Source organism: Rhinoderma darwinii, chromosome 2 (genome assembly GCF_050947455.1).
Source record: "Rhinoderma darwinii isolate aRhiDar2 chromosome 2, aRhiDar2.hap1, whole genome shotgun sequence".
Lineage (NCBI taxonomy): Eukaryota > Metazoa > Chordata > Amphibia > Anura > Rhinodermatidae > Rhinoderma > Rhinoderma darwinii.
Window position 1 is genome coordinate 232,726,249 of NC_134688.1, and position 14,270 is coordinate 232,740,518.

The window sequence follows — 14,270 nt, forward strand, 5'->3', positions numbered from 1 at the left end:
ATTATGTTAGCACCGCTGTAAACAGTTTTCCTGTTTAGAGGAGCTATAAAACTGACCTTCCTTTGAGCTAGTTGAGAATCTGGAGCATTACATTTGTGGGTTCGATTAAACTCTCAAAATGGCTTGAAAAAGAGAGCTTTCATGTGAAACTCGACAGTCTATTCTTGTTCTTAGAAATGAAGGCTATTCCATGCGAGAAATTGCCAAGAAACCTGAAGATTTCCTACAACGATATGTACTACTCCCTTCAGAGGACAGCACACACAGGCTCTAACCAGAGTAGAAAGAGAAGTGGGAGGCCCCGCTGCACAACTGAGCAAAAGGACAAGTACATTAGAGTCTCTAGTTTGAGAAATAGACGCCTCACAGGTCCTCAACTGGCAGCTGCATTAAATAGTACCCGCAAAACGCCAGTGTCAACGTCTACAGTGAAGAGGCGACTCAGGGATGCTGGCCTTCAGCGTAGAGTGGCAAAGAAAAAGCCATATCTGAGACTGGCTAATAAAAGGAAAAGATTAATATTGCCAAAAGCACACAGAGATTGGACAGAGGAAGATTGGAAAAAAGTGTTATGGACAGACGAATCGAAGTTTGAGGTGTTTGGATCACAAAGAACATTTGTGAGACGCAGAACAACTGAAAAGATGCTGGAAGAGTGCCTGATGCCATCTGTCAAGCATGGTGGAGGTAATGTGATGGTCTGGGGTTGCTTTGGTGCTGGTAAAGTGGGAGATTTGTACAAGGTAAAAGGGATTTTGAATAAGGAAGGCTATCACTCCATTTTGCAACGCCATGCCATACCCTGTGGACAGCGCTTGATTCGAGCCAATTTCATCCTACAACAGGACAATGACGCAAAGCACACCTCCAAATTATGCAAGAACTATTTAGGGAAGAAGCAGGCAGCTGGTATTCTATCTGTAATGGAGTGGCCAGCGCAGTCACCAGATCTCAACCCCATAGAGCTGTTGTGGGAGCAGCTTGACCGTATGGTACGCAAGAAGTGCCCATCAAGCCAATCCAATTTGTGTGAGGGCCTTCTGGAAGCATAAGGTGAAATTTCTCCCGATTTACCTCAGCAAATTAACAGCTAGTATGCCAAAGGTCTGCAATGCTGTAATTGCTGCAAATGGAGCATTATTTGACGAAAGCAAAGTTTGAAGGAGAAAATTATTATTTCAAATAAAAATCATTATTTCTAACCTTAATGTCTTGACTATATTTTCTAGTCATTTTGCAACTCATTTGATAAATATAAGTGTGAGTTTTCATGGAAAACACAAAATTGTCTGGGTGACCCCAAACTTTTGAACGGTAGTGTATATGTATGTGTATATATATATATATATATATATAATTATAATGCTGAGTGTGTGTATATGTATGTATATTTATATGTACAATCAATCACAGGTTGCAGTGGTCACATGGGATGAAACCTCATCCCAGGAGGACTTTTTCTACGTGCAGTTTTTCAGAGCGGACATTCCTGTAGAAAAACTGCGCCACAATTTGGTGCGTTTTTTCGGTCAAATGCGCTGTGTGCTTTTCCAAAGCGTATCCGGCCTGTGTGAACATTGTCAAACACTGTTAAATAAAAAATAAGTAAAAAATATATATATGTTTTCAAAAGCTGTACATAGCCTTTAACCTGGGACTTGCCATTACATAGGCAAGGAGTGGATTCTCTAGTCCGAGATAAAATCATTGCTAGCAACTTTTATATAAATTCAACCCCACCGTGCCTAGTCAAGCCACTCTTGAAATTTAGTGTAAACCTCTAACTGCTTCCCAACCAATGCCAATTGGACGCCACAGCTTTAATTCACTATGGGCGGGAGGTGCTTTCAGTTCAGTATAAGGGGTAAGATTAAAGTACATAAGAAGCAGTTTGTAGAAACTTTTCTTCTGTACTTCTTTAGGCCTGTTCACACAGTTTTTTTTGCAGGCAGAAAAATTCTGCCTCAAAATTCCTTTTAGGAATTTTGAGGCAGATTTCGACCTCCCTGCAAATTGCTGCGTTTTTCACTGCGTTTTTTTTTGCCTGCAGCCATCGAACGATGCAGGCAAAAGACACAGCGAAAAACGCTTTCTCTGCCTCTGTCATTGCTTCACACCCTCATTTTGTATGTATATGTACAGCGTCTGTTGTAAATGCTGTGGTCAGACAACTGCCGCAGCATTACCAGCAGAAATTTGTAACAGATATATATATGTATATGTGCTAGTCCTTCTCAATGAAGTTAATTTATTTCAGTAATTCAATTCAAAAAGTGAAACTCATATATTATATAGATTAATTATACACAGAGTGATCTATTTTCAGCATTTCTTTATTTTAATGATGATTATGATTTAATAGTTAATGAAAACCCAAAATTTAGTGGCTCAGAAAATTTGAATATTATATAAGCCCAATTTAAAATATTACCGTATTTTTCGGACAATAAGACGCAGTTCTTTAGCAAGAATAAATCTTGCTAAAAAGTCCCTGCATCTTTTAGTCGTCAGTCAAGGGACCCGGCAGCGCCAGGCCCCCTGACCGCTCCTTACTTAACCCCTTCCCGACCCATGATGTGGCAGCGCATCATGTTGCGGGGAGGGGATGATGTATTGAGCGGGCTCACGCGCTGAGCCTGCTCCATACTGCAGGTGTCAGCTGCTGACACGCTGCTCTAACAGCCAGGAACTGTTCCTGGCCGTTTAACTAGTTAAATGCCGCGGTCAATAGTGTCCGCAGCATTTATAGTGGTTTTCCCATGAAGGACATTTATGACATATCCACAGCATAGATACGGGTACCACCAATGGGACCCGCATCTATCTCTAGAACAGGGCCCCCTAAACCCCGTTCTATCTTACCCGGCTCTGCTGTCTTCCGGCCACTTCACTTCCTGGTTACATGGTTAAGTTACGCAAACAGCGTAACTCGCTGAGCTACGCAGTTTCCGTAACTCCCATACAACTGAATAGTAGTTACGGAAACAGCATAGCATGCTACTCTGCTTTTGTAACTGCCATTCAGTACTATGGGAGTTACGGAAACCGCGTAGCTCAGCTAGTTACGCTGTTTCCTTAACTCATCCATGTATTGCAGTGTATTGTACCAGCGATCTAGTGTTAGATACATTTTCAGGAGTCTAAAAAATTTTTAAAAGCTAAAAAAACAAAACCTTTTCCCATTTCTTCCCAAGCACAATGTAAAAATAAAAAAAATTGGTATCGCTGCGTCCGTAAAAGTCTGTAACTATTACAATATAGCATTATTTGACTCACACAGTGAACTGCATAAAAAAATAATTATTTAAAACCCCAGAATCGTTGTCTTTGATCAACATAGAGCTAAAAAGAATGAAATAAAAAATGATAAAAAAATTGTATGTACCAAAAAAATGGTGCTAATAAAAACTATAGCTCGTCCCGCAAAAAATAAGTTATGGCTCTCAGAATGTGGTGAAACTGAACAAATTAATTTTTTTTAACCAATAGTTTTTTCTTTGTAAAAGAAGTAAAATATTTTTTTTTTTCCCGTTTTCTGTTGTCTAATAGTCAGGTGCGTCTTAGTCCGAAAAATACTGTATTTTTAATACCGAAATGTTAGCCTACTGAAAAGTATGTACGGTATATGCACTCAATACTTGGTCGGGGCTCCTTTAGCATGAATTACTGCATCATTGCTGCGTGGCATGGAGGCGATCAGCCTGTGGCACTGCTGAGGTGATATGGATGCCCAGGTTACTTTGATAGCGGCCTCCAGCTCGTCTGCATTGTTGGGTCTGGTGTCTCATCTTCCTCTTGACGATACCCCATAGATTCTCTGAAGTTTAGGTCAGGCGAGTTTGCTGGCCAATAAAGCACAGTGATACTCTGGTCATTAAACCAGGTATTGGTACTTTTGGCAGTGTGGGCAGGTGCCAAGTCCTGCTGGAAAATCAGCATCTCCATAAAGATGATCAGCAGAGTGAAGCATGAAGTGCTTTAAAATCCTGCTAGACGGCTGCGTTGACTCTGGACTTGATATAAAACAGTGGACTTCACTTTTTGAATTACTGAAATAAATCAACTCTGATGATATTCTAATTCATTGAGAAAGACTAGTACATACGTTTTTTGTTTTTTTTTGGGGGGGGGGGGGGGGGCGGGGTGTGAACATATGTTAGTACAAGTATACTTACTGCTGGGGCCCTGTATCTAAGTCTATTATGTATGATACTATCTGCTGGGGCCATGTATCTAAGACTATCATGTATGATACTGTCTGCTGAGACAAGGTAAGTATGTGGGACTACCTACAGGGGACTGCATGACACTGTCTACAAGGGGGAAGTAATGCAGGGGGACTGTATGTGGAACCATGCAGGGGGTTTGTGACACTATATACAGGGGACATTGTGAGGGGAACTCTCTACAGGTGTCTTTGATAAGAGCCCAGAGACATAACTTTGCTTGGGGCACCAGAAATGCCAAATTTTCCTGTGAGGTTTAGTACAAGGGTACTTACTGCTGGGGCCCTGTATCTAAGGCTACATTCACACGAGCGTGACTGATTTACGTGCGTAAAAAACACGAGTAAATCTGTCCGTGAGCTCTGCGTTTTTGCGTCAGTGTTTTTTGCGTGTGGCATGTGTTTTTCACGCACTTGCAAGCACTTTGTATCATGTGTGATACTTTCTGCTGGGGCCATGTATCTAAGCCTATCATGTATTATACTGTATGCTGAGACAATGCATCCTATTCTATCCAGCGGTGTAGATATAGGAGCCTTAGTATTAGATATGCGATCCCCGATATGTATGTAAAAATGAATTTACTTTTCAGGGGGTGGGTAAATATGTCTCGGAGCTTGTGCCCCTTTTCTTTTAAGACCCTAGCAACGCCCCTGCGCTACAAATTATAGGAATAAAATGCATCAATGCAACGCTCACACTAAACTTGAACTTAATTTTCAGGCTACAGACAGGCTGGTCAGTACACACTTACCAAACAGACAAGCAGAGGAAGAATCAGTGTCTTAACCAAAATGAGATGGAGTCAATACTTCAAGTCATTCGAAAAGCTGAGAGGGTAGATAACCTGGAACAGCAGAGAATTGGGTATGTCTGAGCGTTTAAGGATATATCATTGTTTTTATTAAATACTGCCAAACTATGGCATTAACAATATAGTATAATTTACAAAAAAATGTAAATGTGTATGTAATAATGGTATGTAACAGCGCACTGGGTTTTTGTACCCAGTCAATACGTTTGGCCGGTCGCCGTTGGGTTCCATCATTCTACGGTTCCAGTTTTTCGTTGTTCTGCTTCTATGACCGAGCAGAGCGGAAAACTCTAGCACAGATGTGAACAAAGCCTAAATGGGAAAGTTTGATGGAAGTCCGAAATGTATACCACTTACATGCTTCAAATTTCCTTATTTATGTGTACTAGTTTCTACTGTACATGCATTTTCTTTGTTCCAGTTATTCTCAGATTATTCAAGTTAAAATGAACCAGAGAATAAGTATGTCGCGAATCTGCACACATGGATTTCACTTTTCCAGCGACGCTGCTTTTGTGCCATCTTCTGGAGTAAAAATGTATTTCATCTGAAAATACTGTTTTTGGTGTTTTCCTCTGTGCTATTATTAGCTGATTACATCATATACTAAATTCTAGTCGCCCTTCCTCGCATGTACTAGTTACTTATGGTCACTTATTATAGACAAATAAATAATACAATATAAATATTTTCATTCATCCATTTTAAACCGTTCCTATGAGGAAACCGTTTCCTTCATGTGAACGGTTTGTGAGGGACCTGCTTTCCTCTAAATAGATCCAGTGCCGTGTTGGACTGTTCATACCACTGTGTGTGAAGCATGAAGAACATTACCATAAATATCAAAATCATTTTACCAGTTAGCAGTGTACTGGTAAAATGTACCCTGACTACTATGTTATTTTCTTATATGAATCATTGGTATATAATATGAACATTCAACAGCTTAGAAAAGTATTCATGATAAGCTCTTTGGAGTCATTTTGGTTTTAGGAGATGCATACTCAGAAATTATATACTATCAAGTATAGGGTCAAACATTGAATCTTCAGTCATAAGTGGTTTCTGTAGAATGTCACAAAAATATTCCATTATCTTTTCTTGCAGACTATTAGACTTTTCAGAAAAATTAATGAAAGTGCTTTCATTTGTAGACGCCTTGTGGAAAGACTAGAAAACATGAGGAAAAATGTGATGGGAAATGGGATGTCACAATGCCTACTGTGTGGGGAGCATCTTGGGATACTGGGCACCACGTCTGTCTTTTGCCAAGACTGTAAAAAGGTAATATTGTCAGTTTTTCTTTCTCATGCCTTGACCCTATTAATTTACTTTTGTTGTAATTTATTGTCAAAGTATGTTAATCAGTGCATCACTACAAGTTTTCACTACTACCAGAGCTTGACTAAGGTAGTAAATGACTAAGCAGCATAACACTGGCGCAGTCCCGAATGAGTTTCTGAATTCTAATTCGCAGAAGTGCACTGTGTGGTTTTTGAGGGCCTTTTACATATTTATTTAAAAAATAACAAAAAACCTGGGTGTTTCTGTTTTTTATATTTCACATTTTGTCCTCATTGACTTTCATGTAATCGAATCACAAAAGGTTAACCCCACCCCCCCCCCCAAATGCAAATGTGTGTTTATCATGTATGCAATTTTCAGCAGGAAACCCTTCTAGTATCCTTTTTCATATACTGCATGTACATGTACCACTATTGCCTAGTGTGAACTGTCTAGCCCAAACACTTTCCTTCCAGTATACCCTACAGTAATAATTGTATTTATAATAAATCTATTATTTAAAGGGTTATATTAGCTATTTTGATGACTTCCTCATCTCTTTTATAGAGATTATTGTACAAATACTTAACTTTCATTTGCTATCCTGCTTGCCGTTTCAATCATTTCTAAGACAACTCCTTCAGATTTGCACTGAAACTGTAACGAGGACCTCCAACAAGCAAACGCTGTAGTGTATGAATTTCATAAAAATTAGATTTCACAGAGTACAGTGATGACGTCTTCAGAATTTTTTCTTCATTATGTTAATAGCCTACCTCTTGTTATTTTATGGCTTTTTGCCTAAGACAGTGACATACAGTACTGTAGAACTGGCTGTATATTTAAAAAAACATACTAATATGGGAAGTAATATAGAGACACTAAAGGTTCCTCAATATAGTTATGGTTGGTTATTCCGTTCATAATTACATAGTTAATAATTATACAATGACGCTTCGGTACTGGCTACAACCATAAAATCAATTGTGGCCCCAATTTTGGTCTTTTGTAATTCCTTTTTTTTTTTTCTGTCCTCCCTCGCAGTGGAGGTTTTTTTTTTTTTTTTCCAATTGAGCATACTGTGTCAGATTGCAGTGAGCACCCTATAGTTTTCCAACGAGTAAGGCTCGTTCACATCTGCGTCGAGGCTCCGTTCATGGGTTCCGCCAGACCTTTTCGGCTGGGGAAGCCATAAACGGAATTCAAACGGAAACCATGGGTTTTCGTTTGAATCACCATTAATTTCAATGGTGACGGATCCGGTGCCAATTGTTTCCATTTGTCACCGTTGTGTAAGGGTTCTGTCGTTTTGACAGAATCAATACCGTAGTCGACACTGCTATTCATTCCGTGAAAATTACCGATCCCCTGCACAACGGTGACAAACGGAAACCTTTTGCACTGGATCTGTCACCACTGAAATCAATGGTAATGCAAACGGAAACCTTGTGTCCATATAGTGTGTGTGTATGTATGCGTGTGTATATCTATCTATATCTATAACCGGAACGTCGTTCGGCACTAAACATGGGAAAATAAAACCACAGCTTGATTTTTTTATTTTTTTTGCTGGAGTGCTGCAATCTTTCTTTCGTGTGTGTGTGTGTGTGTGTGTGTGTGTGTGTGTGTGTGTGTGTGTTAAGATATCCAAAGTCTAGGATGGCAACAAGTGTCGGCACAAATAATCAGAAGGCGTTTGCACATTGGGCTACGAGCCAGATGTCCACCTACAGGTGTTCCATTGACCACACGCCACCACTCTCAAAGGCTTTCATAGTGGGCAGCAATGGGGGCTGGAATTGAGGTCTATCCTCTTCAGCAAGGAGTCCTGCTTTTGTCTGGGACGCAATGATAGCCGGAAATTGGTCTGGAGACCACGTGGGCAATGCCATGAAGAGGCCATCACAAGGAAACGTCACACCGGTCCTACACCCGGGATTGTGGCGTCCATGGCCACGGGCCGTCGGGTTTACTCACCTCCCGATGCCCACAGCCATGGATCCGTGAGCGCTGGTCCCCATATCCATCCTAGGAGACGCCAGCGCTCGCTTCCATTCCAGTCTGCTGTGTCCCGTAGGGTGCGTGCGCATTCTCGTGCACGACCTTAAAGGACCAGAGTGCGCACAAGAGGAAATCCTTCATCAACTGCCATGATTTCCTTGTCTATAAGAAGGCCCCAGGCCTTCTGATTCTTGCCTGAGTGTTGTTAGTTTTCCTAGTCTGTCTTGCAAATGGTCCCTCAGTGTTACAAAACCTAAAGATTGGAGTCTGACACACCAAAAATGAATTAAAGTGGTATAAATTTATTAGATCAATTAAAATTAACAAAACACATTAAAAACATAGATGATTGCCACAGTGCGGATAGACAACCAGATAATACAGTACAGAAAATGGCGCTGTATAAACAAGAAGGAACAAGGCTATAGCACATTACACATATATATATATATATATATATATATATATATATATATATATATATATATTTATTTATTTATCACAGCATAAAGGAGTAAGAAAACTTACTCAGCCTTTTGTATATGGACTCTATTTATTTGAAAGGTAATTCCAGCAGCCAAATGTATATGAACACACGGTGGTTCGATCAGGGGCGTAGCTAGGGGGTGGCAGGCGGGGCATGTGCCCCGGGCGCAGTTCAGAGGGGGGCGCCAGCGCCAACTCCTCCTGCACTATAATTGTACCTGTGTCGCAAGGACACAGGTACAATTAGAAGCAATAAATGACCGGGCACGTTCCGTGCCCGGCCATTCAGCGCCTTTCCACGAATGAAGCAACTGGTACCTTTTGTACCAGTGAAGCTTCCGTCGATTAAAGGCGCTGACTGACTGACAAGGAAAGTCATCCTGCCCAGCCAATCAGCGCCTTTCATAGATGCTGCGTTCTACTCCCTGGAGACCTGCGCAGAAGAGAGCAGGTCTCCATGGCTGCCGGACGGCGTGGGAGCGGGAATAAGGTGAGTTTGAATATTTTTTTTTTTATTTTTTTTTAAATTGTAATGGAAGTGTGTGGCTGTATCTGCGGGGGGACCTTGTCTACACGGGGGGGTGGACTTTATCTACAAGGGGGACTTTATCTACGGGGGGGGGTCTATCTACAGGGGGACTATATCTACAGGGCTGGGCTATATACAGGGGGACCATATCTACAGGGCTGGGCTATATACAGGGGGACTATATCTACAGGGCTGGGCTATATACAGGGGGACTATATCTACAGGGGGGCTATATACTGGAGTGGGCTGTCTATAGAGCACCATATACAGGGGTGGGCTATAGCTACAGGGGGGCTATATAGTATATAGCCCCCTGTAGATATAGCCCACCCCTGTATATGGTGCTCCATAGATAGCCCACCCCAGTATATAGCCCCCCCTGTAGATATAGCCCACCACTGTAGATATAGCCCACCTCTGTAGATATAGCCCCCTGTAGATATATTCCCTCTGTAGATATAGCCCCCCTGTGTATAGCCCACCCCTGTAGATATGGTCCCCCTGTAGATATGGTCCCCCTGTAGATATGGTCCCCCTGTAGATATGGTCGCCCTGTAGATATGGTCGCCCTGTAGATATGGTCCCCCTGTAGATATGGTCCCCCTGTAGATATGGTCCCCCTGTAGATATGGTCCCCCTGTAGATAGCCCACCCCTGTATATAGTCCCCCTGTAGATATGGTCCCCCTGTAAATAGCCCACCCCTGTATATAGTCCCCCTGTAGATATAGTCCCCTTGTAGATATAGCCCACCCCTGTATATAGTCCCCCTGTAGATATAGCCCACCCCTGTATATAGTATCCCACAAATAGCTCCCCCTATAGTGCTCCACAGAAAGCCCACCCCTGTATATAGCCCCCTTGTACATATAGTCCACCTCTGTATATAGTGCTCCACAGATAGCCCACCCTTGTATATAGTATATACAGGGGGGGGCTATCTGTGGAGCACTATATACAGGGGTGGACTATATGTACAAGGGGGGGCTATATACAGGGGTGGGCTATCTGTGTAACACTATATACAGGGGTGGAATATATGTGAAGCACTATATACAGGGGTGGGCTATATCTACAGGGGGGCTACATACATGGTTGGGCTATCTGTAGAGCTCTATATACAGGGGTGGGCTATATCTACAGGGGGCTATATACAGGGGTGGGCTATATCTACAGGGGGCTATATACAGGGGTGGGCCATCTGTAGAGCACTATAGGGGGAGTTATTTGTGGGGCACTATCTACAGGGGGCTCTATGGCAGGCACTATACAGGGGGCACAGTGTGTGTGTGTGGGACACGGTGTATGGTTCTATTGTAATTAGAGGTGCAGTGTATAGCGCTATTATACTTAGGGGTGTAGTGTGTGGTATAATAACTTTATATTTATTTATAGGTGCAGAAATGTTGGAAAAGTGAGAAGCTGAAGACATCTGAGTGGCAAACTGCAGAAATGGTCTGTGACCGGGAGAAGTCATCATAGAGGTCTGGACCGGATGGAGAGAAAGAACTAGAATCTGAGACGTCACCGGTGAGTCACTTAATGTAAATGTTTATTCTGCCTCTAATCAGTAATGTAGTCACTGTATGATCTGCAGTGAGATGATGGGTGGTATGATTAGGATAGGATTTATTTTTTGTGAAACGGCATCTCCCAGCATATCCTTACCATTCTTCGGGCCATGCTGGGAGCTGTAGTTTTACGCCGTACACACCTATACAACAGGGGTTGTACTAAATTGAGCTGTATTTGTGCTGGTGTTGTATATATGTAGTGAGTTTGCTTCTGGGGCTGTATATATGTACTGAGCTTGGTTCTGGTGTTGTGTATAGAACCATATTGCTTGTGAAATGTACAAATATTTTTATGCTCGCATTACATAAAAAGAAATGACACTTCGATTGGTAGAGAAAACATACACGGCGAGGGGAGAGGAGATGTCGGGAAAGAGGTTGGGGGGGGGGGGCGCCAAACTGAATCTTTGCCCCGGGTGCTAGCGAACCTAGCTACGCCTCTGGGTTCGATGATGGATGCAACAATGTTATATTCACCATGTGTGGCCTCTACATAATGCATATGAGAACTTGCCCATGACAGTAGTAAATAAATACTGTAATAATAAACAGCTGTCTTTAGACAGCATAGGACACCGTGCTCGGCTTAATTTACAGGGCCGCCTTTTTATGCCACTGTGGCATAAGTACCGTTAATGAGCGCCATGAAAAGGGGTAAAGGCAGTCATTAAAGAGTTAAAATCAGTATTGGTCATGTGATTCACACACAGGTGCAGGGCTGATTACAATTACTGTATGTGTATCAGAGGTTCATCTAATGAGCCATGCAATCGTGTCTACAGGACCATGGACCAAATTAAATTTTCTAGGAAGTAAACAATTAAAGTATGGGGGGCGTGGCTAACGAGCGATGTGAGCAGATGTGTTGGCTGCAGCTCCCGCTCTGATCCGTCGAATTTATCCTGCTGTGCCTGCAAAATTCTCTGAAAACTAGGCTATTGTTGCTCTGGACTTAAACCGGGGTACACTCAACGGTCGTTGCTTGCAGTCTTGCCGACATGGTGAAGGGGCGAGCAGGGAAAGCCTGTGACAAGGAGGCCCGAGATGGTGCCGGCCTCCTCACTCCTGCTAAATCCGGATGTGCTTTGGAGCCTCAGAAAGATGTGACCAGGCTGAGCAAGTTTGCTCGTAACACTCTTGCTGTCAATTATATGGAAGACCCTGGGCATCAACCAGGGGAGGAAGGAGATGATGATCAGCCTGAGCCTCCTGACGAAGGGCCTGTGGAGTGTATGGAAGAGCCTCGATTTGGGGTGGAACCCACGCTCGCTGACTTGCCATTACCAAATGCCATGCTTCCCTGACTTACCAGGTTGGTGGAGTGAAAGAGGACATTTCTACACTTAAACAGGATTTCAAAAAAATATCCCAGCGCCCTACTGCTCTGGGGGAACGAGTTAGTGAAATTGAGGATGTGCTGTCTCCTCTGCGGAGGGAGGTGAATACTCAATCCAGAAATATGGAAGTGCTGAGACTGAAACAGGACGACATGGAAAACCGTCTTCAACCGAACAATGTCAGAGTTCTGGGGGTTCCGGAGAAGCTGGAGGGGACTACTCCTACGGAATATGTGGAAACCTGGCTGCTTAATGTCTTTGGGAAAGACAACCTTACCTCGTTATTTGCTGTGGAAAGGGCCCATCGTGTGCCTAAGCCCTCCACGTACCATCCTGGCAACGATCTTACATTATCGAGATAGATACTCTGCTTCGCAAAACGCGGGAGCGCCAAGAATTTGGAGATTGATGGCCACAAGATATCACTGTTTCCAGATTACTCCATGGATGTACAGAAAAGTCGAACTCATTTTTTTTTTTATATTAAAAGGCGCCTCAGAAACTTACATGTGGTCTACTCTATGCTATACCCGGCAAGATTGCGGGTGGTGGCGCTTGGAGGTACACACACTCATTCGAAAATCCGAAAGCTACTTTGAGGTGGCTCGATCAACATGAGACAATTATGGGCCCCGGGGGATTAGGATCTCCAGGCTGAAGATGTTGATTACTAACTTCATGATTGCTGTTTGACCCATGAACTTTGGGTCCACTATGACTGGGTCTTGGGTAGTGTGAGTATGGCTGACATATTGGACTAATGGTTAAAATGCTGCATTTCTTTACATGTTTCATAGATATACATGTGTTTGGTTCCTTTTCAATATCTGGCCGGATATATTTGAACCATTATCCTTCCGGCATTTGAATGGTGGTACTGTTATACCAGTGGGAGAATGATTTCACTGTGGGTTTAATGTTTGCCTGTCAGTATTCTATACTGTTCTTATATTCTGGCTGGCCCCTCAGAGAGAGAATAGACTGCCCTGTGATATATAAAGATAGGAGGGGTTTTGTAGGACAAATACGTTGTAGCCCTGGTCCCTGATTCCAAGTTTTTGGGGAATCTGTAATGGGGCTCGTTCTACTTTTTCTCCGGGTTGTTGGGGGGGGGGGGGGGGGTTAAGGTGGGTTGTGGGAGGCTGGGGTGGGGTTTTTTGGGGGGCTGCTCAAATGCTAGAACTTGGGAGGGTGATGTTACTTGAAGTTTGGGCCTATTCTTCTGTGTGTAGAAGTGAGCTTGGGTCCCTAGTGATTTCCTATACGGGTCATGGCTGATACGATAAAGGTAATCTCCTGGAATGTGAGGGGACTAGCAGATGCTAACAAACGAAGAGCTATACATGACTTTGTGAAGGATGTGCATCCAATGATGCTTTGCCTGCAGGAAACGCATATGACCCCTGACAGACTTTCACTCCTGGATAAACCTTGGGTGGGACAGAAATTCCATGCGACATATACTGCATATTCCAGAGGAGTGAGTGTTATTTTTCATAGATTCTGAGGGTTGATATGTGCGAACGGGAAATTTTTTACATCCCTTTGTATTTTAATGGTGGTGTATGTCCCTCCGCCATACTAGAGTGAGGTTCTTTAACGTATTATGCAATTTACTAAACATGGTCCTCAAGTGCCCTGGTTGTTCATAGGAGACTTTAATAATACTGTTGATAAATCCCTTGATCGGCTGGGGGGAGAATTAGGGTTGTTAGGTGAGGATTTGACCCCTTTTGGAAAAGTTTTACGTGAGGTAGCCCTATTGGATTTGTGGCGCATTAAGTATCCTACAGTCAGACAATTCTCATGTCACTCCACTACTCATGGGACCCTTTCGCGCATAGATTTGGCTTTGGTTAATTCCCTTATTTTGCTGTTTATGGAGGAGGTGATATACCTGCCATGTGGTCTGTCTGACCATTCCCCGCTTAGTCTCTTTGAAATTTTCTCCAGCATCATGTAGATCCCAGGGAGTATGGCGCATTAACCCGTACTGGCTCCAGCTAATATCACCTAGAGT

The 14,270-nt window shown here is 42.8% G+C and overlaps 1 protein-coding gene across 7 annotated transcripts in view; it reads left to right on the plus strand.

Annotated features, from left to right (window-relative positions):
• The window catches only part of RPH3AL (rabphilin 3A like (without C2 domains)), a 340,146-nt gene that overhangs the window by 126,592 nt on the left and 199,284 nt on the right, over nucleotides 1-14,270 (plus strand). For all 7 annotated transcript variants that reach the window (XM_075852932.1, XM_075852933.1, XM_075852931.1 and 4 more), the window contains 2 exons: nucleotides 4,950-5,093; nucleotides 6,195-6,324. In XM_075852932.1, the coding sequence (XP_075709047.1) occupies nucleotides 4,950-5,093; nucleotides 6,195-6,324 (274 nt within the window). The remainder of the gene's footprint in view (nucleotides 1-4,949; nucleotides 5,094-6,194; nucleotides 6,325-14,270) is intronic.